Here is a 27095-nt window from a genome sequence, read left to right as displayed (position 1 = left end):
CCTCAACTAACACACTCTCTCTCTCTCCTCCTCAACACACACTCTCTCTCCCTCCGCAACTAACTCTCTCTCTCTCTCTCTCTCTCTCTCTCTCTCCCTCCTCAACACTCTCTCCCTCCCTCCTCAACTATCTCTCTCTCTCTCTCTACTAACACTCTCTCTCTCTCTCTCTCTCTCTCCTCAACTAACACACTCTCTCTCTCTCCCTCCTCAACACACACTCTCTCTCCCTCCGCAACTAACTCTCTCTCTCTCTCTCTCTCTCTCTCTCTCTCCCTCCTCAACACTCTCTCCCTCCCTCCTCAACTATCTCTCTCTCTCTCTCTACTAACACTCTCTCTCTCTCTCTCTCTCTCCTCAACTAACACACTCTCTCTCTCTCCCTCCTCAACACACACTCTCTCTCCCTCCGCAACTAACTCTCTCTCTCTCTCTCTCTCTCTCTCTCCTCCTCAACACTCTCTCCCTCCCTCCTCAACTATCTCTCTCTCTCTACTAACACTCTCTCTCTCTCTCTCTCTCTCCCTACTCAACTAACACTCTCTCTCTCTCTCTCCCTACTCAACTAACACTCTCTCTCGCTCTCTCCCTCCATCAGTTCCATCAGTTAGTCCAGCTTGTAGATACATTAACAGCTGTTGGTGTTTAATTAAGGCCCAAATTAAATCAGCATCTATTAAATCTTCCGAGCATATCAAAGAGCCAGACACGGGACAGGCGTGGGGAGAGATCTAACGCGCACCCAACATATCACTAACCTATCTCCAATGCATATCTAATGCATGTTGACAGCTACTGCAGTCCAGAACAAAGGGTGATCGGAGGGAAGAGTGGGAGAGGGGGAAAAGAGAAAAAGAGAGATGGCGGGGTGGAAAGAGAGGGGGAGAAAGAGAGTGAAAGAGGATAAGAGATTGGAGAGTGAGAGAGAGTGAGAGAGAGAGAGAGAGAGATGGAGACGGAGAAGAAAAGCGGGGGTTTGGCTGGAAATGCTATTGGATCTTCCTTGCTGAATTCCTGAGGTGATCCGTATTTCCTGTTCCTTGGCACCAGTATCAAAGACAGTACAGTGAGACGAGAGGCCGGAAAAGAGTGTGTTTTCACTGAATACTCTCTCCCTCTCCTCTTCCTTTCTCTATGCCTTCTGAAACACATCCATACACATACTTGCTCTCTAACAGGGCCTGTGGAGGTCATAGCAGACACATAAAACTATTTTCTGTTCCATCCCTTTCTGCTGGGTTCATTCACAGATCACAGCTCCACTCACACACACACACACACACACAGTCCGAGGTCTCCCGACCACAGGCCCTATGTCAGATAGGCTTTCAGAGAAGAAATATGCTGTGCATGCGGTCAAATTAGAAATTCCTTCTCCTGCACTAACACACACGCCATCCCTCAGAGAGAGTTCTTGTCACCACTGGTTGAGACAGAACTCCGGGGAGAGACAGCGGACTCAGATAGGGCTCTGGGCTTGTCTTTGGGGCTTTAACATACGGCAAAGACAGGATTACACATGAGCCCTCCAAGAACACAAACGCACGGTCTCACACACAACCATTATTCTGTCTCTTACCCTCTCCCCCACACCAATTCATCTCTCCATTCCCCTCAAATTCTATCTCCATTCATCTCGCCATCGTGTTGTGTTATGATGTCATAGACACACCACATGATGGTGGTGAGGTTGATGTGTCGTAATGTGGTGAGTAGCAGATGGTACTAGTGATGGTGCTGGTCTGGGGGGGATGAGAGAGAGTCCAAGCCCAGGATCAGTACTTGGTTTGGGGTATGACTCAAGACTGCACTGCCTAGGGGTGGTGGTTGGAGGTATGGAGCTCCCCACATGAAGGAGGGGATGGAGAGGGGACTGTGGCCCAGGAGCAGTGCTTGTGAGTGTGTAAGAGTTATGACTGTTCAGTGGTGGTTTTGGTGGCTGATGAAGGAGAGGGGGCAGAGATCAGGGTTGTGGCCCAGGCACGGTGCCTGATTGTGGCCATAACTCTGGGCATTCTCTGGTGGCTGGAGAGAGTTGAAGTTGTGGCAGCAGGCCAACACAGCTGTTCGTGTGTGTGTGTGTGTGTGTGTGTGTGTGTGTGTGTGTGTGTGTGTGTGTGTGTGTGTGTGTGTGTGTGTGTGTGTGTGTGTGTGTGTTGGGAATAGAACCGCAATGGCAGAGCGCAAAAAAACAAGTAAAACACTATTTCCTGAAAAAGCGACAACACTGTACTGTAACTTAGCCAACAGAACAGTGTCTTAAAGCTATAGGAGTCTACATTGAAGTCAACAAACGACTTAGCGGGCAGCTTTAGTCCAGAGCAACAGAGAAAAATCAAAGCCACAAAAAGCAAGTAGCAGCATTAGTACTATACACCATTCATCAGCCCACAGTAGGGGTTAGTGGTGCACTCATTCACTATCAGATCAGAACAGCTGTTGTAATACTACAACAATACTAAAGGCTATTTCAGAGGCTTAGCAGTGAGAGTCTCTATGAGAGACCTGTAGTCCAGGGCTGTCTGTCAGCCTGCTCAGTGGTAGCACTCACACAGTACACACACAGCACACACACAGTTTGAACGCTCCACAGGCATATTAAGAGGTTATATCAGATTAGTGTGTCCATCCAGAGGAAGACATAAACAAGGCGTAGGACGTAGCTTAGAGAGAGACGATGCCAACAGCAGATCTCTGGCAGGTGTGATGACTGTCCTGTGAGGATCCAAATAGGTCAGATCAGGTTTGCAATGAATAACTTCAACCAGACCCCCTCTCACCCGCAGAGGGGGGAGGAGGGAACTGGTGGGGGGTTGACAGCTAACACCCGGTTGTAAATCACAGAGAGAAGATTCAGGTCTCCCTCTCCAGTGTTCCACAGAGGAATGTGCCTTTGTTTCCACAGACTTTTCCCGCCGAAACTCTAACACGTTCTAAAGCGAATACTGGAACAATATTTCTAACATAGAACGTGGGGAATGGTCAGAGGCGGTCTATAGAACACTAATGTCAATTGGGTTGTTATTTTGTGATGTCATTAAAAAATGTATAAAGGAAATACTGTAACTTGGAAAGTATACCCCTTTATATGTGAAAATGTCCATCCTATACGTTGTGAATGAAATATGAAAAATGATGAAGGCCCAACTCCCTTTCCAGGGGGGTCCTGTCCACTGAGAGATACACGGCGAACCAGACATTCCACGTAAATACATTCATGATTTCTTACTCAAAGAGGGCGGCGGTTCGTGTGCAAAGTATATGGGTACTGCAAAAGCGTAGTTTCTGAATGTATCAAATTATTATCTCTGTCCCTCTCTCTCTCCCTTTCCATCTCTTCTTGTTAACAAGCCATGTTGTTGTCATTCACCTAGGGACCTGTTTTCTACAGTCAATAACCGGTGCAGAGTGTGTATGTTTATCCTGTGTTCCCATTTAATTAGCTCGTAAATAAATAATTAAACCAATTTGTATAGTACTAAATCATAAGTAAGGCTCGGGTTTTTGCAGATGCAAGGAGGTTACGACTGTTGAGAATGATGATATGATATGTGGTTATGATTAATAAGTTGACTCTTTATAGATGTGATTGGTAAAGACCTTTTAGAGTTTAATTCGGGAGATGGTAACTCTTTAAAGAACCACTCTCGTGGTGCCCCAGATCCTAATGAGTTAATTATTACATTATTAATTTCATCAGGTAACAATTAAACATAGTTAGTTAATTAGAAATAAGTATTCAGATTCATGTTAAAGTCACGTCTCGTCACAGGATGGGGTGTGATGAGCAAACGCAAAAAAAAGCATTCAAATACTAAGAAACATGTAAATTTACACACAGAGACACACATGGATATTGACGTACACACACTCAGAAACAAACTCTCACACACACAGACACACACAGACACAAGTCCCGCAGCCACACGTCTCAATGATAGATGCCTGTGGCAGTTACCCTAACATAACCCCCTAATACACACACAAACATAACCCCTCAATGTAAAATCCTTTAATGCGTTATCAGAGGCCAGCCCACTGAACACAGACTAATTCCAGCACATTCCAACACTGCATGGGGTGGAGGCCCTCAAAACATCTGGACCTGGCTTTGGCAGGGTGGACTACACACACACAGACACAGACACAGACACAGACACAGACACAGACACAGACACAGACACAGACACAGACACAGACACAGACACTCACACTCACACTCACACTCACACTCACAGACACACACTCACAGACACACAAGCTGTCTATCTAGCAGTAGTTGTCACCCGTCTCTCACTTTGTCTGATACTGTGTTACAATCCTCTGTAATATACAGCCCAGAGAGGCAGAAACCAGGACATTCCCATACCAACATTTGGCCATGCTGTTACGGTACACACGTTATTGTGTCTCTCTAGATGGCTGATCCACCAAATGAACTGGCTGGTCTAACTGTGTTTTTAGGAGAACAGTCAACAGTTAGGAGAGAATAACAGGAACCCTGGTCTGTAGGAATACTGAAATGACCTGGGTGGAGGGTACACACACACAAAGATGTTTTCGTTCCAACACACACATACAGCTAATTGCATATAACCAGCTCATACACACACACAAGCTGATAAAGGTGACAAAGGGCTTCTTAGGCAATCAAGCCATCTTAGCTCACCCACTCACAGACACGCACACGCACACACACACAGAGTGGACTTACAAGAGGAGGGGCTTGCGGCAGAGCACCAGGGCGTCATAGAGCACACACACCCCGAAGACGGTGATGCCCGTCTCCTTGACCAGCATGGCACAGGTGCCCAGAAGCAGACTGGCACCCAGTGCCCACACAGACACCGTGGAGGGCAGAGAGTCTGCAGGACCACACACACCCACACTCCTGGAGAGAGAGAGGGGAGGGAGAGAGAGAGCGAGAGCAGGAGAAGAGAGCGAGCGAGCGCTGTTAAGTAAACAGAAAATGCCTCCCACAGTGTCAAAAACTCTACCCAATCCGTCCTCCATAGTGAGAGAGAGAGAGAGAGAGAGAGAGAGAGAGAGAGAGAGAGAGAGAGAGAGAGAGAGAGAGAGAGAGAGAGAGAGAGAGAGAGAGAGAGAGAGAGAGAGAGAGAGAGAGAGAGAGAATAAAGAGATAAATGGTTAGGGTTTTCTTACCCAACATAGGAGAGAAAGGCCAGGAGGAACATCATGCAGGCCAAGACATCAGCCCTGCCCACGATACCAGACACCTGCAACACACACACACACACACAGAGTGTACATTAGTCCTGTGGTTCAGCTGACCCGGACAACCTGTAGACTAGTGACAGAGTAGTGTGGGTGTCCATAGGGAAGTCTATTCTGTTGCTAGGTTACACTGAGACACATAACTATGTTACATAACACTGTGTTATGGTACAGTCTGTCAGCAGAGGTCCAGAGGGAGTTCAGGGCAGTTTGGAGATGAGACAGTATGAGATCATGTTTACGTAAAATCTTCAGACTCATTTCTGTATATTTACCACAAGGTGTCCTGATGTTTGAGCCTATTTTCCAAGAGAGAGACCTAGTTAGGTGGCAATACATTAGGTTGTGATATGTTAGTTGGTGATATGTTAGGTTGTGTTACAGTTCTGTTTGGGTCTGGGGTACGTTATGTTCCAGTGAGGTCTGCAGGTTTTAAGTCTCTGCTGCAGTGAGGCAGTTAGTCAGACCGGATGAGCACACTGACATGTCCACAACTGGGACTGAGATAAAGAACACACACAGACGGAGAGAGAGAGAGAGAGAGAGAGAGAGAGAGAGACAGAGAGACAGAGAGACAGAGAGACAGAGAGAGACAGAGAGAGACAGAGAGAGACAGAGAGAGAGAAAGAGAGAAGATAATTACTTGACACATTGGAAAGAATGTACAAAACAACAGAGCAAACTACAATGCTATTTGGCCCTAAACAGAGAGTACACAGTGGCAGAATACCTGACCACTGTGACTGACCCAAAATTAAGGAAATGTTTGACTATGTACAGACTCAGTGAGCATAGCCTTGCTATTGAGAAAGGCCGTCGAAGGCAGACCTGGCTCTCAAGAGAAGACAGGCTATGTGCACACTGCCCACAAAATGAGGTGGAAACTGAAGCTGCACTTCCTAACTTCCTGCCAAAGGTATGACCATATTAGAGACACATGTTTCCCTCAGATTACACAGACCCACAAAGAATTCGAAAACAAATCAAATGTTGATAAATTCCCATATCTATTGGGTGAAATACCACAGTGTGCAATCACAGCAGCAAGATTTGTGACCTGTTGCCACAAGAAAAGGGAAACCAGTGAAGAACAAACACCATTGTAAATACAACCTATATTTATGTTTATTTATTTTCCCTTTTGTACTTTAACTATTTGCACATCATTACAACACATAATATGACACCTGAAATGTCTTTATTCTTTTGGCACTTGTGTAATGTTTACTGTTAATTTGTTATTGTTTATTATCTATTTCACTTGCTTTGGCAATGTAAACATGTGTTTCCATGCCAATAAAGCCCTTAAATTGACAGAGAGAGAGAGAGAGAGAGAGAGAGAGAGAGAGAGAGAGAGAGAGAGAGAGAGAGAGAGAGAGAGAGAGAGAAAGTCAGACAGAGATTAACAGGGTCAGATAGGAGTTGTGAGATCATAAATCTCAAAACCTCCAGGATAGGAAGATGGGGATGAAGAGAGGGAGGGATAAGGAGGAGAGGGATAGCAATAACTGAGAAGGACAGGAAGATGTAGATTGATTGCCACCCTCCAAAGAGTCGGTAAATATAACAGTTGGTCCCAGAACCTTTTAATCTAACTGGCAAGAGAGCCAACCTCTGTCTCTCTGTCTGTCTGTGTGTGTGTGTGTGTAGTAGAGGTGTTAGGGTACTGGGACCTTGGTTCGGTCCGCACTGTGAATCCGAATGAATACATACAAAATATATTTACAAAACACTAGGCCTACACTGCGTTTTAGGCCTCTTGCGTAAATCTGAGCTGGAAAAAAAATACATCAGGCTATTCCGTTAAAAAAAAAACTATAACCTATGCGCACGTTGTAATCACAATTCAAATGTTAATTGGCGCATTTCAAACTGTCCTTTTATAAGGCGCAGCCAGGAACTAGTGCTGTACGATGGCGAGTGGTGGGGTCGTTCAACCAGGATTCTCCATCATCATTTAAATCTCCAGTTTGGTAACATTTGGGCTTCCCAGTAGATTACAACGGCGATGGACAGAGAGAGTATGTTGAGGAGAATGGGGGATTTCAGCACCCCGTGAAAGTGCTCGAGCCACGCTACAAACTTCGCCCTCTCGCACCCATTTCAGCAAACCGGTAGTATCGGCTCTATATAAGCAAGCTAAAGCCGAAATTGTCAATGAATTGGCCAATGCACCCTGTGTTGCGTTTACTACAGATGGATGGACCTCCAGGGCTACAGAGAGCTACTTAACAGTAGGCAGGTTTCCATTGGCCCAGATTTATTCGACAAAAGCAATGACGCAAAACAATATTTGCGACATGTGTCATGGAAACAGCAGATACAGGAGAAATTTTCAAAATATCGACAACATTTGTATCCGTTTGACAGGGGTGGATATTTATTTTGTCTAACTTTCTTATTAAATGATGATTGCCGAATACTTTTGAAGGTCATCATGTACGTATAAGCTCCACTCTACATTTAATTGTAAATGCCTGCTGCTTGCAAAACCTATTTTTCCAACTATAAAAAAATATATATTTGCACGTCAAGGGTCCTGACATTCAATAATGCCAGAATTGCTTTTCTGGTTGGCTGGCAAGTTTCACCAACCACTTATTTAAGATCTACAGTACTGCAAGTTTCACCATGGCACGGACCATGGCGATATGTTGGCACATGATAATTATTAGAATATGGTTAATATTAGTAAATGTTTGCATTCTATACACGCTAGCTTTCGCGGGCTATACCTGAGACATGAAACAGATATGTGGGAGGGCATACAGTCTGTCACCAATTTATTCATTCACATTTTGCCTAAATGGGTAATGGAAACACTACAACCACAAACATTTTATTCGACACTGTAGGTTTTTGCAACAACAACAAAAAATTCGTGTGGCGTCATTATGTCCAGCTGTTTTTATCGACACAAGATAGTTAAATGGAAACGCACCCTAGCAGACAATTGTCGCATCTATTTTCTATGCAAACGTTCTAAATGTTGACAAAAAAATATCACTGGACAAGTTCATGGAAACATAGCTAGTGACAGCCAATCACATTAACCAGGAGTGGGAAATGAGAAGTAGCCTTCCATGCTACAGTCACGCATATTCTTCTCTTTGTTAGAAAATATTATAGCATAGGCCTATACAATGTCTGAGCCATGTTTACATATTGATTTCACACTCATATTTCACGTAACATATTGATTTCACACGCATTTTGCACTTATTTTAGTGTAGTTGTTGAGTAATCACTGAGTAATCGTTTGTTTTTATTTAAGAAAATACAAAGTGTTGGGATTATTCCTGATGGTGCTTTCATCAGGCATTATTTGACTCATGATCATATATGGAATCAGGAATACCAACACTTTGTATTTTCTTACTTACAATTCCTTAACCAACAATGCAGTTCAAGAAAGAGTTAAGAAGATATTTACTAAATAAACTAAGGTAAAAAATAATACAAAGTAACAATAAAATAACAACAACCAGGCTATATACAGGGGGTACAGGTTAGTCAAGGTAATTTGTACATGTAGGTAGGGATAAAGTGACTACAGGCTCCTAACCAACTGTGCTGTAGAAGCGCATCAGTAAAGCAGGGGGAGGGGCTCAGCATCTTATATATTTAATTAATGAGGAAGAAGAGAAGAGTCTTCCACCCTTCCCTGTCCTCGCTCTCATCCCTTTCAACTTCCTCTTCTCTCCCACCCCCTCATCCGATTGCCCTTCATCCTTCACTTCCCACCTCTCTTGTTCCTCTCCTTTCATCTTCCTCCATCCATCCCTGCCTCCCACTGTGACTGAAGGTGACTCAGCAGTGTTATCTCGGTACACACACACACACACACAGACAGACAGACAGACAGACAGACAGACAGACAGACAGACAGACAGAAACACCCATTCTTTAACAATATATCTAAACTCACAAACACTCCCAGCCCTAACACGCACTTAAAATATCTAAATCAGACCTTTAATGTCCTACCCCATGGAGTACCAGCTGTGTGTGTGTGTGCGCGCCTGCGTGCAGTCAGAAACACACATTCTAGAACATTCGGTGCCACACCCCTCTAGGGCTGCAGCAGTTTCTAATAGAAGGTGCTTTAGAGACACACCCTGCCCCCTGGAACTGTCTAATGGGACATTTGGTACTGATTTGTGTGTGTGTATGTGTGTGTTCAGGTGTACGTGTGAGTGTTTGTGTATTAGCCCTCTCTCTCTCTCCCTACATAACCCCACAACCCTTCCTGGCATGAGGCACGGCGTGAGGCGAGAGTGTTCCTCATGACGAACTCAGGAGCATGCTGTCCCCTTAGAGGGGATTTGAGTACTCTATTCTGACCGCACACACCCCTACTACAGTAAAGTACTACCTTACCACACTCCCCTAATACAGTAAAGTACTACTCCACCACACACCCCTACTACGGTAAAGTACTACCTTACCACACACCCCTAATACAGTAAAGTACTACCTTACCACACACCCCTAATACAGTAAAGTACTACTCCACCACAAACCCCTAATACAGTAAAGTACTACTCCACCACACACCCCTACTACGGTAAAGTACTACCTTACCACACAGCCCTAATACAGTAAAGTACTACCTTACCACACACCCCTAATACAGTAAAGTACTACTCCACCACACACCCCTAATACAGTAAAGTACTACTCCACCACACACCCCTACTACGGTAAAATACTACGCCACCACACACCCCCTAGTACAGTAGAGTCAGTAATTAGCCTTGTCCAAGCCAGAACGGCCTGGGCCCATCCTGTTTCTGTAGTGTGAGGCAGCTTGAAGTACACCCCCTGGGCAGGACGCTAGTCAGTCTGGCCTGTCTTTTCCCAACAACATCTACTTCGCCATGCCAACCATGTGTGTGCCTAAGTGGACAGTGAGACACACAGATGGTCAGTGGGATCCCCACATGACCTGACCAGTCTGTCTCAGCAGCCACCATTGAGAAGAGAGGAGAGTGGGATGAATAGAGGGCTTTCAGCCTTGAACAGCACCTCCATTCACTGGCTGCAGAACTGAATGACTGCATCTTTATGGCAGCCATATTGGATAGGGAGACAGGGACTGTGTGATGCCAGGAGCTTCACAGAGAGGGAGGATGAGGGATAGGACACTTTTTAATCTCTGTCTGATTGTGGGGTGTGTGTGTGTGTGTGTATCCCTCCTCATCAGTATAAGTGAAGTGAACTCCAGTTGGCTAATGACGTAACCGGTTTACTGCACTGAGTTCATCAGGCTCTGGCACCACTGGCACAGTCACTCACTGCAGAGACACAACACTGCCAAAGACCTGCCACTACACAGCCCCAGCATCAGCCCCAGCCCTCAGAATGACTGACTACTTACTGCATGACTGCCTAGCAGACTGACACTGGGTGGAAATGGGACTGGGACTGAAGCTCCTGAAAATCTATGCTAGGGAGGCTAGTGCTGGTATGAGCTAGGAAGCTAAAGACTAATTTGAGTGGCTGTGGAAAGGGATTATGAGCTGGTTTGTCCACGATTAGCTTATTGTTTAGGGATGAGGTTGGGCGATGAAGCCTGGGCTGAAGCTCACACTGGGGCCAGATGGAATGATGAAGGGAACTGTAGGATTAACCCTTAAGAAGACTAAGGCTGATTGGGATGCTAGACACAGACTGTGAGCAGCCCTACTCTCTCTCTCTCTCTGTCTCTCTAGAACTGCATAGCACAGCTCTCACCCCTGCTGCTCTTCATTCAACTCCCTCTTGCTCACTTTCTCTCCCTCTCCTCCTTTTATCCATTGCTCTCTCCCCCGTCTGATACATTCCTCTTCCCCCTCTGCCTCGCTCTCTCCACATGTTTCTCTTTCACCCTTTTCATCTCTCTCTGTTTCAACCACTGCCTCTGCAGAGCTCTAACTTTAACACATCAGTCTTTCTTCTTCTTTCACCTGTGAGAATGAATTATAATTCTCCTCCACACATTTCCCAAATTGTAAAACTTGCCTCGCTACTTTTCAAACATTCAAAACTAAATTCATGGAGCTGGAACTGTAATATGAAAACGGGAAGGTTGCCTTTCGGGACTTATTGAACAGGGACCTGATTCCCCAGTAGTGAGACGGGTGTGTGAGAGCCCTGAGCTTGTCTCACATGTGAAGGCACAGTAAGTCCCAGATGACCATGTCAGAGGATGACTGCATGTGTCACAAGGTAGCGTTACTCCACAGTATGTGAAGGAATCCATGTCATTGGTATTACATTTGAGGGAGGAGTCATTGAGAAGAGTCATGTCTGCTAGAGGGGGTTGTGTGTGTGTGTGCATACTCACAGCCTCAGTGTGGATGGGGTGCACAGCGAAGAGGAGGGCGGTGAGGAAGGCCAGACGGGGGTCGTCGAACACGCAACGATCACACGTGTGCATGAGCAGACAGGTCACGGCACAGTGAAGACACACATTGACCACATGGAAATAGAGAGGGGTCATTCCACCCAAGAGGATGTTCAATCTGATAGAGAGAGAGAGAGATAGGATTGTAATCACCATTTTACCATCATAATTAGAGAGAAAATAGTCTTATTCAAACTAAAACTGCAGGATATGAAACATTCGCTTCTAATGTATCACAGCCACACTGTCTCGGGAACTGTGACCCTCCCTTACAGTTTCCACCATCACCAATGACTACAGTCCAATTGACCAATCACGGCTGGGGTCGATTCCATTTGACCTCAGTCAATTAAATTCAGAACGGGTATCTAACATGAATTGAATACAATTAAATTCATTTTGTTTTCGGTGAGGATATATTCCCTTCCCTTAATCACCCAATTTATTTTACACATGAAGGAAGCAGAGTATATTGGAATACATATGATCTCCCTCTAAAGCAGCTTTTTTATGGCGTAATAAGGGTGAGTTAAGCAATTTGGAAATGTCATATAATATATCCCATATCTGTAGATATTAGACTGTTCAAATTACATTTTTCCCACCCACACAAAGTTATAACACAACACTAAAATCTCCATTACACACCCAGGTACTGAAAACCATTAGTTCAGGTTCTATAAAAGCATTTCTCCATGAGATTGTAATTACGCCCTCATATACAGTGGGGAGAACAAGTATTTGATACACTGACGATTTTGCAGGTTTTCCTACTTACAAAGCATGTAGAGGTCTGTACTTTTTATCATAGGTACACTTCAACTGTGAGAGACGGAATCTAAAACAAAAATCCAGAAAATCACATTGTATGATTTTTAAGAAATTAATTAGCATTTTATTGCATGACATAAGTATTTGATCACCTACCAACCAGTAAGAATTCCGGCTCTCACAGACCTGTTAGTTTTTCTTTAAGAAGCCCTCCTGTTCTCCACTCATTACCTGTATTAACTGCACCTGTTTGAACGCGTTACCTGTATAAAAGACACCTGTCCACACACTCAAACAGACTCCAACCTCTCCACAATGGCCAAGACCAGAGAGCTGTGTAAGGACATCAGGGATAAAATTGTAGACCTGCACAAGGCTGGGATGGGCTACAGGACAATAGGCAAGCAGCTTGGTGAGACGGCAACAACTGTTGCCGCAATTATTAGAAAATGGAAGAAGTTCAAGATGACGGTCAATCACCCTCGGTCTGGGGCTCCATGCAAGATCTCACCTCGTGGGGCATCAATGATCATGAGGAAGGTGAGGGATCAGCCCAGAACTACACAGCAGGACCTGGTCAATGACCTGAAGAGAGCTGGGACCACAGTCTCAAAGAAAACCATTAGTAACACACTACGCCGTCTGGATTAAAATCCTGCAGCGCACGCAAGGTCCCCCTGCTCAAGCCAGCGCATGTCCAGGCCCGTCTGAAGTTTGCCAATGACCATCTGGATGATCCAGAGGAGGAATGGGAGAAGGTCGTGTGGTCTGATGAGGCAAAAATAGAGCTTTTTGGTCTAAACTCCACTCGCCGTGTTTGGAGGAAGAAGAAGGATGAGTACAACCCCAAGAACACCATCCCAACTGTGAAGCATGGAGGTGGAAACATCATTCTTTGGGGATACTTTTCTGCAAAGGGGACAAGACGACTGCACCGTATTGAGGGGAGGATGGATGGGGTCATGTATCGCGAGATCTTGGCCAACAACCTCCTTCCCTCAGTAAGAGCATTGAAGATGGGTCGTGGCTGGGTCTTCCAGCATGACAACGACCCAAAACACACAGCCAGGGCAACTAAGGAGTGGCTCCGTAAGAAGCATCTCAAGGTCCTGGAGTGGCCTAGCCAGTCTCCAGACCTGAACCCAATAGAAAATATTTGGAGGGAGCTGAAAGTCCGTATTGCCCAGCGACAGCCCTGAAACCTGAAGGATCTGGAGAAGGTCTGTATGGAAGAGTGGGCCAAAATCCCTGCTGCAGTGTGTGCAAACCTGGTCAAGACCTACAGGAAATGTATGATCTCTGTAATTGCAAACAAAGGTTTCTGTACCAAATATTAGGTTTTGCTTTTCTGATGTATCAAATACTTATGTCATGCAATAAAATGCAAATTAATTACTTAAAAATCATACAATGTGATTTTCTGGATTTTTGTTTTAGATTCCATCTCTCACAGTTGAAGTGTACCTATGATAAAAATGACAGACCTCTACATGCTTTGTAAGTAGGAAAACCTGCAAAATTATATTAAGCGATTCCTCCCCCGTCTCAGAGTAGAGAAGAATCCCAACCCTCCATTATGATTTCAATTACAGTATTACACCATCTCTGTAAAACAGCCTGTTTCTCTCATCATTAAACACAGTCTGACTCCTAATGTGAAGAAACCCATACATTTCCAGGATGAAAGACTTAGAGAATCTGAAACAGAACTAAACTAGACAGAAGGGAATCTGAAGAGAATATAACATGGGTTTTAATAGGGGAAAGACTGTAGAGCTGATTGTCATACATAAGCGATAATGGGGACGTCTCATATAAGCCATTGGCCAATCCATTAAGTGATGATGAAAAGCAGGCTCCACCCCTCCTATATCCTGTGTTAAATCATAGATCATGCATGGTGGATGTTGTAGGATGCCCTGGGGAAAGGGTATTAACCCTGAACATGTGTAAGCCAGACCTCTGATGTAATCTGGTTATAGCCCTTCTCAGTGAGTCATGGCAGATGTGCACTCTGATATTAAGACTAATACATTTCAATTAGAGACCAGAGGCTGGACAGTGGACAATTTCCTGACAATGTGAACTGACCAGGAAAAACGAGGCCTTTCTTATAGCCTACGACTAGGATCTGGACGTTTTCCAGACCACATCACCTGAGCAGGAAAAACACTAGGCCCACCACTGTATAGATGTCCTATTTGTTTTACCATTGCCTAGCTACAACACTATAGTCCCTGTATTGTGATACAAGATAGAAGTGCTTAGCCGTGCAGGTAGAGTGGTACACTGGTCAATGCTGAAACAGACAGGTATCCAGCTCTGTAAGGACACAGTAACTGTCACCAGGCAGCCTGGCTGTATTGGAGGGGACAGAGGATATGACAGAGGCATCAGCAGGTTATGACGAGTGTCTTTACACTGTTGTACCAACACTGACAACTCATCTCCTCCCTTCTCTCTGTGCCGTCACTGAGTATTAGACTACAGGCATGAGACAGACAGACATCTAGGAGTAGCTTGTGTATGTGTATTCGTGCGTGAGCGTACACACTACAGAGAATGCATCTGGCCAGCTTTGGGCTATGTGTAGATTGAGATTCAGCTGCTTGGCTTGGCAACAATGTGTGGTTAACCAACTGCAGAACCAGAAGGAGAGCGCTACACAACCAGATGCTCCATCCGTCTCCTCAAAGAGAGAAACCTATTAAAAGCATCAGCACATCAGCCTTCCCTCTCCCCCTAACCAGTGCACTAAGGATTCAGCACACACACACACACACACACACACACACACACACACACACACACACACACAGCAGCTGACAACGTCTCTGTTGTCATAATCAGCATCTCGCGTCTTCAGCTCTGAATATGTCAGCTCTGAATATGCCCTCTTCAAAGGACGATGTTGATATCTACGCTCAACACTGAGGAATGTAGCGCTGAGAAAGAAACAATTCTTTGAAATATATTTTCTGGCTGGCGCATCGTACGGTGTCGGGGTGGAGCAGCTCATGGTTGTCAGACGGTTCAGGCTCTGAGAAGAGGTCAGAGGATACAGCGACAGACTGACAGTGGAGATGATGTCTTACTAAGCAATCAAAGTATTAGAATAGATAAGTCCCATACATAGGATGGTGTGTATGTGTCCACAGCCCTATGCAAAGAAAAAGCACAAAGCTTTACCAGGCAGGGAATGGGTATCTACCGCCTATCTATTGTTTATATTTCAACTGTATTGCCCTGCTGAAGAAAACCAAGCACTTTGGGCCCTCACTGATTACATAAAGACCTGCTGGAAAAGTGTATTATTATAACACTTCACTTCACCATCTTATCAATCCTACACCTGTGCTAGATAATTGACAGAAAACTGTATGCTCCGTTTCTATTATTTTTTGTAGTTTTCATATCAACACATCTTTCAAAAAGTCTGTAGTAGGTGTTTCATCAATCTGAGGCTATTAATGTTTCTGGTTGACTAATGCTGGCGCCTAGAGCCAGACCCCTCCCGCGTACCATTGCGCTGCCTGTGACACGCCCTCTCCAGTGTTTGCTGCCCGGACATTAAATTGACACTGGCTGGAAAAGTTCCCTTGAACGACGACTGTTTGTTTACTTGACGCAACAACATTGAAGCACACATTTCCCGAAATGTGGTCTATCAATGTTCTGCAGCGTAAAACATATCCGCCAAAATACATTGAAGTGAAAGTGAGTGCGCGTTCAGGGATTCCACAGCAAGCAACAAGTGTGTAGGCAAAAACGGTCAACATCTGCCCGGGCCAGCTAACATACTTTATGTCGAATCTAGGCTATTTGAAAAAATGTTCAAGTTGCATTTCTGTAGCATATTCTAAGATCAAGGAGCACAAATAAGATCTGCTTTTCTTGCGAGCGAGCAGCGTTCATCGCACGCTTCAGCAAGTTTAACTAACTGCGCAAGCGGACCACGGTAGCAGTCTGTTTATAACCCATTAAGCTACATACATGTTTGTTTATGGTAGGTGCAGATGTGCGTCGTTCATAAACGCTGGCGATCGATCAAGCTCAACCCAGCTCATAGCAAGAAGAAACCCACAGTAGGCTAGCCTATTACGTCAGCCTATTTCGGAGATCCGATACATGGTATCAATTGTATCGGGATCACAGGTTGGATAGCTGACTAGGCCAGCGCATTTTTTGACATTGTCACCAACTTCAGCAACATAGTTTCTCATTCCCGCCCGAGACCCAGCTGTTCAAGTTAACTACAGCGACTTGGCTGGGAAGATAACCACAGAGAGTTAGGGGAGAGAGGAGAGAGCGAACTTACTTGAAGGTGAGGATGCATAACGGTCTGTAGGACTTGTGGCTTGTGTTGTCCGCCATCCTCTTGCCCCAAAAGTCGTTGGTGAAGATGTTCTGCAGGCTGGACCCCGGCCGGACGTCGGGGTTATTGCTGATAGCCCACACATCATCGTGCACGAACTCCCCGTGCAGAGAGTTCCCGTAGCACAGCGCGCACAGAGCCAGCAGCACCGCATACCGACCCACTCCTCTCCCCGCTTCTGACGGGACCGACAGGCGGAGCGGGCCAGGAGTCTTCTCTCGTCCGTGCACTGTCATGTCGGCCCGCGCCTCGCAACAAGCCGCTTGGGGCTGGGGAAAAGCCGGAGTGAGTGGGGAGCCATATCCGTTCCGCTAGACAGGCAGGTAGCGAGTCGACTGTGTTGCCTACTGTGGGCTGCGAGGATTGACTGTGAAGCAGCCAGCGACAGGAGAAGCCGCCTCTTGACGCATGCGCACGACGCAGTACCGTCCTCCCTGGAGCTAGAGATTCATTAGCACCACCTAGACCGAAAATCAATAGCGCGCGGCGTACTGTTTCAGCCGATTGCGATGGCACCGACATGACCTTTATCTTCAGACGAGGCCAATAATAAACGAATGATTGTCTAGGACGGGCTGGGCGGAGACGCGCTAATAGAGTGACAGAGTGACATGGCGGTGTGCTGTCAGTCTGAGTGGGAGAGACGAGGAACAAAGACCTTCACCCTGTCTGTCTCTGCCCCCGAGCTCGAGGTCACTGACTCTTACCCAGCCAAGCGGGTTATTATACACGGAGTGTACAAAACATTAGGACCACCTGCTCTTTCTATGATATAGACTGACCAGGTGAATCCAGGTGAAAGCTTATTGATGTCGCCTGTTAAATCCACTTCAATCAGTGTAGATGAAGGGGAGGAAACCGGTTAAAGAGGGGAATGTGTGCCATTCAGAGGGGAATGGGCAAGACACAAGATTTAAGTGTCTTTGAATGGGTTATGGTAGTAGGTGCCAGGCACACCAGTTTGAGAGTGTCAAGAACTGCAACACTGCTGAGTTTTTCATGCACAACAGTTTCCGGTGTGTATCAAGAATGGTCTACCACCCAAAGGACATCCAGCCAACTTGACACAACTGTTTGAAGCATTGGAGTCAACATGGGCCAGCATCCCTGTGGAACGCTTTTGACACCTTGTAGTCCATGCCCCGATGAATTGACGCTTTTCTGAGGGCAAAAGGGGGTGCAACTCAATATTAGGAAGGTGTTCCTAATGTTTTGTAAGCTCAGTGTAGACACTGGTAATAAACTCATGTTTACAAGAGAGATAATCATAAATCAATGAACCATGATGATGGTTACGATGTGGGATATTGACCTGACCATAGCAGGTTATGATGAGTATAATATTTAATATCCATCCACTTCCTTGTAGGCTACTGTACTAGGCCTACTGAAAATCAATCCATTTAAAAAACATCTGCTAGGTCTGCATGTTTAAGCTACACTTTCCAAAAACACCATACATAAAAAAAAACGATTTCAAAGCATTACTTTAATAATTCCTAAATAGGCTGGTGTTGAGTTTGCCCTCAGCAGCAGAATGCAGTTATAGTGCCAGCCTGGTCAGTGGGAACGGCTGTTGTGTTGTATGATGATCATCCATCCAGCAGGCCCTGCTACAAGCACACCAGCTGGGCACTGCAACCCCACACACTCCTGCTGCTATCCTCCACAGAAACCTGTACAGTCAAGATGGCTAGTAACGAAGGGCTACATTCATATGCAGGAGGAATAGGTGAAGGAATCATCCAATCCCAGTACAGAGACAGCGGCTCTCAGATAGTCCAGAGCCAGTGTCAAAACCATCCCCGCTGACACAATACGGCTAATGGAGAAAAATACATACATGTACTTGACTTCCAACTGATGTAGCACTTAAAAATAGAGAAGAGGTGTGTGTGTGTGTGTGTCCGAATATGTCCTTCCAGTTAAACATAGCCCTAGTCCCTCTTGTGGTTAAAACTACTCATTGCAATTCCTGTCCTGCCATGCCTGGCCAAACACCAGCCGACCAGCAGTGCCCATGCCAATGACCCTCTCCATAAAGTTGCAGTGCCAAGGCAGCATCATCACCTGTTGATGGAGATGAATTACTATCCTTTTACAATGGCCTTTTTTTTTACCACCATCTGTTGGGAGGGAAATATGCCAACACAATCACATCTAGTATGAATTTGTTTGGGTTTGGTGTTTAATAATGCTAACAGTGCTTTAGGATGAATCCAACTCACACAGACTGATATATATGAGAAACACAGATGAGGATGGACACACACACATGCACACACACACACACACACACACACACAGTTCCCTTAAATATTCCGAGTGTTCCCACTCACATTAATATATCTGTCAGTTCCAGTCTGACGCCTGAGACGACTTTAGCTCTCAGACAAATGAAGGGTAGAGAATTAGGTCTCTTCGTGCCCTGTGGGGGTGGTGGGCACAGAGTTTGTGTGTGTGTGTGTGAGTGTGTCTGTGTCTGTGCAGGACAGCGTGTGTATGTAGCATACTATATGTGTGTGAGGCTGTGAGCAAATCCAGCCCCACAACCTTGACAGACTGAGCCAAGGGTAGGATGTTTTTTCTCCTTCTCTGTTTTATAGTTTCTATCACCAGCAGCTGAACAGTGGGAGAACTAGAGGCTTCAGGACAAGACTGAGCTGTGAGCTAAAAACACAGCTGCAGTGGAGGACAAGCACAGAGGGACCAGACTAAATAATGTATTTTCAAGCAGTGTGGAGGACATCCATAGAGCAGCTACTCATAATACATCAGGTTAGTCAGCTGATCTAATGCATACACAGTATACATTTTAGTCATTTAGCAGACGCTCTTATTCAGAGCAACTTACAGTTAGTGAATACATTTTTATTTATACTGGCCCCCCATGGGAATCGAACCCACAACCCTGGCATTGCAAACGCCATGCTCTATCAACTGAGCTACATCCCTGCCGGCCATTCCCTCCCCTACCCTGGACAACTTGTGCACCGCCCATGAGTCTCCCGGTCGCAGCCGGCTGCGACAGAGCCTGGATTCGAACCAGGATCTCTAGTGGCACAGTTAGCACCGCGATGCAGTGCCTTAGACCACTGCGCCACTCAGGACTGTTACTCAATGGAAATCACTGACCGTATCTAACCCATGGTAGACCTTTGCAGAAGCTATAGTGTGTGTTCTTGTGAGGAAATAGTGTGTAAGCATGGTTTGAGTGTGTGCCAGCACCCTGTCACTGGGCCCAAGTTTGTTACTAACACTCATTCACTGCAGCAGAGTGTGTGTAACAGTCCCTGGATGTGACAAGTCAGCAGGTACATGAGTGGCGGTGGGAGGAACACAGACTGACAACTATGACTGGCTGCAAGACACTCATGCAACGCTCCACCGCGCTAAATTACACAAACACACACACCCAAAAAGTGTTTGCACTCGTGATGAAAACGTATAGGCTATGTGCTTTAAATCAAATAATGTGCCGAAAACAACAAGTGTAGACTTTATCGTGAAATGCTTACGTACGAGCCCTTTCCCAACAACGCAGTTAAAAAAGTAAGAAAAAAAAAAGATTAAAAAAGATAAAAAGAAACAAAAATAGTAACACAATAAAATAACGAGGCTACATACAAGGAGTATCTGCCTTCCCAAGGAAAACTGGTTTGAGAATTTGAACATATAGGCTAGGTCTACTTTATGACAAATACATTCTGAAAGATCCACCATGCTGCCTTGTTTATGACAGTCCCATGTACCTCAGTTGGTAGAGCATGGCGCTTGCAACGCCAGGGTTGTGGGTTCGATTCCCACAGGGGACCAGTATGAAAATGTATGCACTCACTAACTGTAAGTCGCTCTGGATAAGAGCGTCTGCTAAAATGTGACATGACCGGGTGGCTCAGATTAGTTTACTGTTCAATTTGAGAAGAGCGCTCCTCCCTCAGCACTTTTACCTGGTCATCTCAAATAATGTCTTACAAGTACTGTAGAAAACTCTCACTCCCCCCCCTTTCCCTGGAGGGCAGCCTGCCCATTATTGGCCGCCACACACCTCCATCAAACTTAATCAAAAACGCAATAACAACCAACTGGAAAGAGGAGGGACATTCCTATAAAGGGCGCTCACCAGCATTCATTAGGCCTCTTTCCACCAATAAAAACAGTTCAACAGAGTTCAGGCCAGCTACAACACCTGGTGTCAAAGGAAGGCCAAGAAGATAATTAAGGACCTCAGCCACCCAAGCCACGGACTGTTCACCGGCTACCGTCCGACAGACCGAGACAGTACAGGTGCATCAGTGCCAAGACCGAGAGACTAAAATAACTGATTTTATTACCAGACTGTTGAACAGCCAACACTAGCCGTCTACCAGGTGATGCACAGTCACGCACACAAAACACACACAAGCTATGACACACACCTCACACTCACACACACGCAGCCAACGCTGCTGTCCCATGCTATAGAGACATTGAACCACTGGTCACTTCCCGTTTCACACTGTATGTAAATACTGTATCTGACGTAGCTCATAATATTTATACTATTGTACATTGTATTTTAATTACACTGTTTATACACCACATTTATTTATACACTTGATTCTTGACATACAGTAGCTTACTCATATCTACTGCTGTACATATCATTCTTAGCTGATCATGTGTAAATTCTCCCGGTGTACATGCATATAAATTGCATTTGATTACTGCTACAGTGCTATTTGGGTTAATCCGATTGGTCCTGCCCTTTATATCTTGTCTTTTTATGTATTTTGTTCCCCCTTACATTTTAATTGTTTGACATTTTACTGTTACTTCAATAGACTTTAATCTAACTGTTGCTTGCCTTTATTTGAAGTACATAACATTGTTCTGTTATAAAGCACATTTTTAATAGGGTATGAATAACATGTTTGACAAACACACTTCAGTTGTACTTTCTACTACTTGAGAATAGCTTTCTGTCACTACAGCCAGTGGGGGATATTAGGGAGGGGGCTCTGGCACAGTAGGGGGATGGCAAAGGGTACACCGGGGCACACTCTGATCACTGAACCATGTACACACTGCCAGGAAACAAACTAGCGTGTAACACCTTCAGACAAACACCTGTGCCCTGAGTCCAGCATGACTGGACCTGGGGAGAAGGAGGGGTGGGGGTGCCTACTGGGAAAGACATGCTAAAGGGCAAACCAACTCAGGTTGTCAAGCACTCCTCCCCTTACTCTTTCCTCCCCCTCTCTTGCTCTCTAGTCATTGCCAGAGGGTTGTGCGGTCATAGGATATCCTATGACAGGGATGGGCAACTTTGATGGTGACGGGGGCCACAACAAATCTGAACTCATGAGGGGCCACAGTTGCTCGTGGGGTGTAGAGAATGTTAGTTTTAAAGCAACTGCTGCAATCCTACATATTTTGCCATGGGACAGGAGATTTTGCAATTGTATAACTAATTTCATGCAATTCTGCTCATTTTGCCATGGGGCAGATAGGAAAATGAGTTGTTTTACAGCTAATTTCCTGCAAGTCTACACATTTTGCCATAGGGTGGAGAGATGTTTTCATCGAAATTGCACCTTGTGTATTCTATTCCAAAAGTAAATTGAGACCTGAGTTCCTAAAATTATATAAATATGTTTGGGGTGGAAATTGATTCGGAGGGCCTTCAAATGAGGTGCGGGCGTGGGCCGCCAGTTGCCCATCCCAGTCCTATAAAATGCATATGATACTGTTGCTGTATCCACATCATCATGAAGGCTGCGCCAGGCCATTTCTTCACCCAGCAGATAGGCGTCTTCCGGCTGTACGGGTCAAGGTCGTCTTCTCGACCATGCGTTTCATCCATTAGCACCATGCTATTCACCTGGGTATAAAAACACCTGTTCTTAGGTAGGCCCATGTATCTAGCCGCTACACGCAGCAAAGTTATCTTGTCCGTATCTATGCTGCACACCAATGTTCCCTCAACTGCGCAAGCGCGCAGTAGCCCCGAGTAGCCCACAGAGAGAAGCACAAGATTGAACTTCACTCAATTTTCTAGAGCAGTGTTCACCAACCGGTTGATCGCAATCGACTGGTTGATCTCCAAGGCATTCCTAGTCGATCGCCAAACATTTCTGTAAAAAAAACAACGATAAAGCCTTGTGTTCCTATTTTTTTTTGTATTCGTCTCGGGCTGTTTGCCGGTAGTTGCACCCGATCCAGCTGCCCTGCGCGCCGGGTAGGCGAACAGTTGCCATTTTGAACCATTTCAGGTGTGTGTGAAGGTACAAACTCTGCCTTCCCGGCGGGCCCAGAGAGCAAATCAAGTGCACTCTTAGGTCTACTGCTGGCCTGTCGGATGGCTCAGATTACCGTGTCTGCAGTAAGTAGCAGGCATAAAAGAAAGCTACAGCAAAATTGATACTGTGAGATTTCAAAACCATGACTAGAGAGAGACTGTCAACGAATACAGCAAAGAGCTGCAGTTTTTATGAGTGAGTTCATGTTTAAGTTCTTACTCAGCACTGTCAACACTTTGTATTCAACACTTTTATAAGGCATAAAATGCAACACTTTTATAAGCCATAAAATGTGTGTTCTTCCTATTTCCACTCAACGCTACAGCAAGCACTGCAGCAGTAATCAATGAGTAGGAAAGTGTATCTATAGTCTTGTGTTATTATTAGCGGCTTGGGTCTTTTTTAATATCGAGGAATATTTCACTTTCTCTGTTCATAGGAGTAACAACATGAATTTGTGCATGAGACACAAATAATACGGTGCGACTCGAGTTTCGCCATCAGCAGGAAGACTGCGTCCCTTTTTGGTCAGTGTCAGTTTTGGTCAGTGCTCACTCAGCTGTGCCTCACAAGTAATACAACAACGGATCTATTACCAGTGTGATCATATAGCCTACCTCCATTTTTTTTTTTTAATGGCTCGAACAACAATGCATTGGCAGGGCAATTCAAGCAAAGCTAATATGCAGTGATAATGTACTGGGTCTATAGCTTACTGCACAAACCTCATTGCTACAGTACTGATTTTAATTGGTTAATGTTGCACAGGCTTATGTTTTTTAAGTCCTGTTAAAAAATTATGAGCTGTAGACCTCGGCTTTCATTTTGACTCAAAATGATCTTGACTCAAAGGTTGGTGGCCAGTGTTCTAGAGTTTTCCCTGTTAACACTATCAACGTTTCCTTTTACAAACTATGCAAGAGATTTTGTTGTAGGCAGAATGCATCGGTGTAGGATTCTATTGCATTGATGTGCACTACTCAGCCCGTACTCTACACAGACCAGTACAGCATAAACAATCAGAGCTGCAGTAGGCCTATATGCAAATAGACCATTGCCATATATGGATCTGTGCCATTTACTTTGAACTGGACTGTGTTTACAGCATGAACGGTCATGAGTGTGCTTGTTTTGAGATCAAAGCGAAAGCTGCAAGTAGCCACATGCACATTTTGCTCATATCCTTTGCTAGTGAGTTAGTTAGCCCAGTTATAGATAATTTGTAGTCAGCAATAGGGGAGTGATTGCTTCCTACAAGAGCACAAAACATGTACATTTCTATACACCTTTGAAAAGCAAGTCAGGTAAAGAGCTTTTTTGTCTTAAAGGGGCAGTGTTGTATTTTGAGACAGGCTTGAATAAGCTAAGTAGCCAATAGGCAGAGGGTAGCATAATTTGTCTGCTTCTCTGTAATAGTGGTATGAGAATAATAATGCATTTTATTTTGTAAAGCGGTTTCTTGCATCAAACACAACAGCATTTTCAGTCACCTCCTTGTCTGAAGGACAAGTGGATAAACAGGTTAATGTCAAGCCCTGCATGTGGTTTTCAAAAGTCTCATGGAATGTAGGCCTACATTGAACACAATACATTAGCTGCTACTGTAGGCTGAATGATAGAACAGCTATTTCCATGTTAAAATGTTATGGGATGCATGTTCTCCATTGTTTTTGATGGTAGGCCACTCTGGTAGGCCTACATTATGATCAAATAGCCACAGTAAGCTACATGGCCACTGTTAGAACTTTAACTTAAAGCGGGTACAGCCTCATTGTTAGTAAATGTGAGCTGGAAGTTGCACAGAATTTTCACAATGTTCAATTTTGCACTCAGCAGACCTGAAATTTGCTCAGTGCTGGAAAAAGTTTGACGGAACATTGCTGCACACCATATATTCCAAACTTCTGCTCTCTGTGGCCTCTCTGACTAAAAATCATGAAATTGTTTTTTTGTTGAAACGATGCTAGCATCTGTGAGTGTTCAAGGTAGCGTTCTGGGCGCTAATTTCCTTCAGAATGCATGGTGCACTCATCAACCGCAGCACCGTTCAGCAGGGCTAGGCAGGCCTATATTCTTGTGGACGACAGAGCGTGTCGACCAAAACAGTGCTTATCCATGGGTAATGATACAGTTACATGTTCTCGAGGCGAGTGTGGGCCTCTCTCTTTCTACAATAGCGTTTGATTACATTACCTTAGGCTTATAGCTCGGTGGCTGATTGCCACTAAACGAGTCTCCCGGGCAGTTATGCCACTGCCAGGCCCATCGCAGCACGAGGCGGTATTAAATCTCACAGGTGTACTTGAGGATGAATAGCTCATTAGGAGGAGAGGTGATTATGGTACGGCTACTCAGGTATGAAGAGCTCTGGGACGGAGTCTCCAGACTAAACCTGTTATGGATTTTCCTGCCTGTGAGGTTTCTAATTTCATGCAGCTCACTCCACCCATCACCTGATAGTGCCATAGAGACTAGGGGATCATAAACTGTCTCCCCTAACTCCCAGTGACGTCTGTTACCAGGCCACCAATAGGGTGCTAGGGGGCAGGACACCTGACAGTCCTGCCTGCTCAGGTCAGAGCCTCCTCAGTCTCTTCAAGTGGACAAGAGTGAGTGTTGTTGTTATTGAAACTTGTGCATTTATTGTTGGTTGTTACTATTGCTAGTTGTTAATAGTCGTTTATAAACTGGGTGGTTTGAGACCTGAATTTTGATTGGCTGAAAGTCATGGTATATCAGACCGTATACTAAATGACAAAACATTTAGTTTTACTGCTCTAATTACGTTGGTAACCAGTTTATAATAGCAAAAGGCTCCTCGGGGGTTTGTGATATATGGCCAATATACCAAGGCTAAGGGCTGTGTCCAGGCACTCCGCGTTGCGTCGTACATAAGAACAGCCCTTAGCCGTGGTATATTGGCCATATACCACACCACCGACTAGGTGAAAAATCTGTTGATGTGCCCTTGAGCAAGGCACTTAACCCTAATTGCTCCTGTAAGTCGCTCTGGATAAGAGCGTCTGCTAAATGACTAACATTTTTTTTTTTTTTATCTCTTCTCTGTACAGAACCACATCCATCTCATATGTCCTCTGGAAATAAAGTTATGTAGTGTGTGGAACTCTCTGAGGTTGCCTTATTCCTCTGACCGGGAAAGGTGACAGTGAATCACAGACCAGCCCACCTGGAGAACCGCTCTCTTTCAAAACCCCTTCGGAGATACAGTAGATGGGGCACAAGGGCAGGAGAGTGTCGCATGACCCATGATATGCAATCAGACTCCTTCATTACCACAGCAAATGCAATTAACTGATGTGTGAGCAGGGGTTACAAAGTAGCCAAGACCTCATTAGGAATCAAATATCCTATTACTAATGCAGCGGTGGAGGGGGAGTAGTCAGCCGGAATGGGACTTAAACCAGTAACCCTGTATAGGTACAGTGCGAGGCAGCACACTTCCACCTGTGCCATATAAGTCCAGTCCTCTTAGCAGAGGCCAGTTTAATAGGGAGGCTACAATGTTTGTGGATGCTCCCTAAAGTTGAGACCAGTGCCTGGGAAACGCAATTTATTTTATTTTATTCCCATTCCTCACCACGCGTGGTGGAGTCTGGGGACCTCTTTTTCACGTAGGGCAGATAGAGCCGCTGTCAGTCTGCATCTCTGTCTCAGCTTCACTGGCGTGTGGAGAGTCCCTCTGTGCCCTGGACACACACACACACACACACACACACACACACTCACTCACTCGCGCACACAGATAATGCAGGAGCGAGTTCTGTGTGTGTGTTTTGGGTGGCTATAAAGGGCAGGGAACTACCACGTGACGCAAAATGCACTTCACCTGAACTTTGCCTACATCAATCCATCCATCCAGGTGAATGGGTCAGTGATTCTGACAGAGGCACACACTGCAGAGAGCGAGCACAGGCAGTTAGCTGCCCCAGAGAACACACACACACCACAGTACTCCACTCAATAGTTAGCTGGGGACTTCAGCTCACTTTTAAACTGTCTGTGGAAATTGGTTATTTGGTTTCTT

At 45.2% G+C, this 27095-nt stretch overlaps 1 protein-coding gene across 1 annotated transcript in view; it reads right to left on the bottom strand.

Annotated features, from left to right (window-relative positions):
- LOC311140391 (protein O-mannosyl-transferase TMTC1-like) overlaps positions 1 to 17075 on the bottom strand; it is a 73660-nt gene extending 56585 nt beyond the window's left edge. The window contains exons 1-4 of the mRNA XM_084175425.1: positions 16713 to 17075; positions 11564 to 11741; positions 5164 to 5237; positions 4715 to 4891 (exon numbers count right to left, since the gene is read on the bottom strand). Coding sequence (XP_084031551.1) covers positions 4715 to 4891; positions 5164 to 5237; positions 11564 to 11741; positions 16713 to 17005 — 722 coding nt within the window. The 5' untranslated portion in view covers positions 17006 to 17075. The remainder of the gene's footprint in view (positions 1 to 4714; positions 4892 to 5163; positions 5238 to 11563; positions 11742 to 16712) is intronic.
- Between the last annotated feature and the right edge of the window lie 10020 nt (positions 17076 to 27095).

The sequence above is a fragment of the Coregonus lavaretus genome (genome assembly GCF_964263955.1).
Source record: "Coregonus lavaretus genome assembly, chromosome: 13".
NCBI classification, from domain to species: Eukaryota; Metazoa; Chordata; class Actinopteri; order Salmoniformes; family Salmonidae; genus Coregonus; species Coregonus lavaretus.
This window is presented reverse-complemented; position numbering and strand designations above follow the sequence as displayed.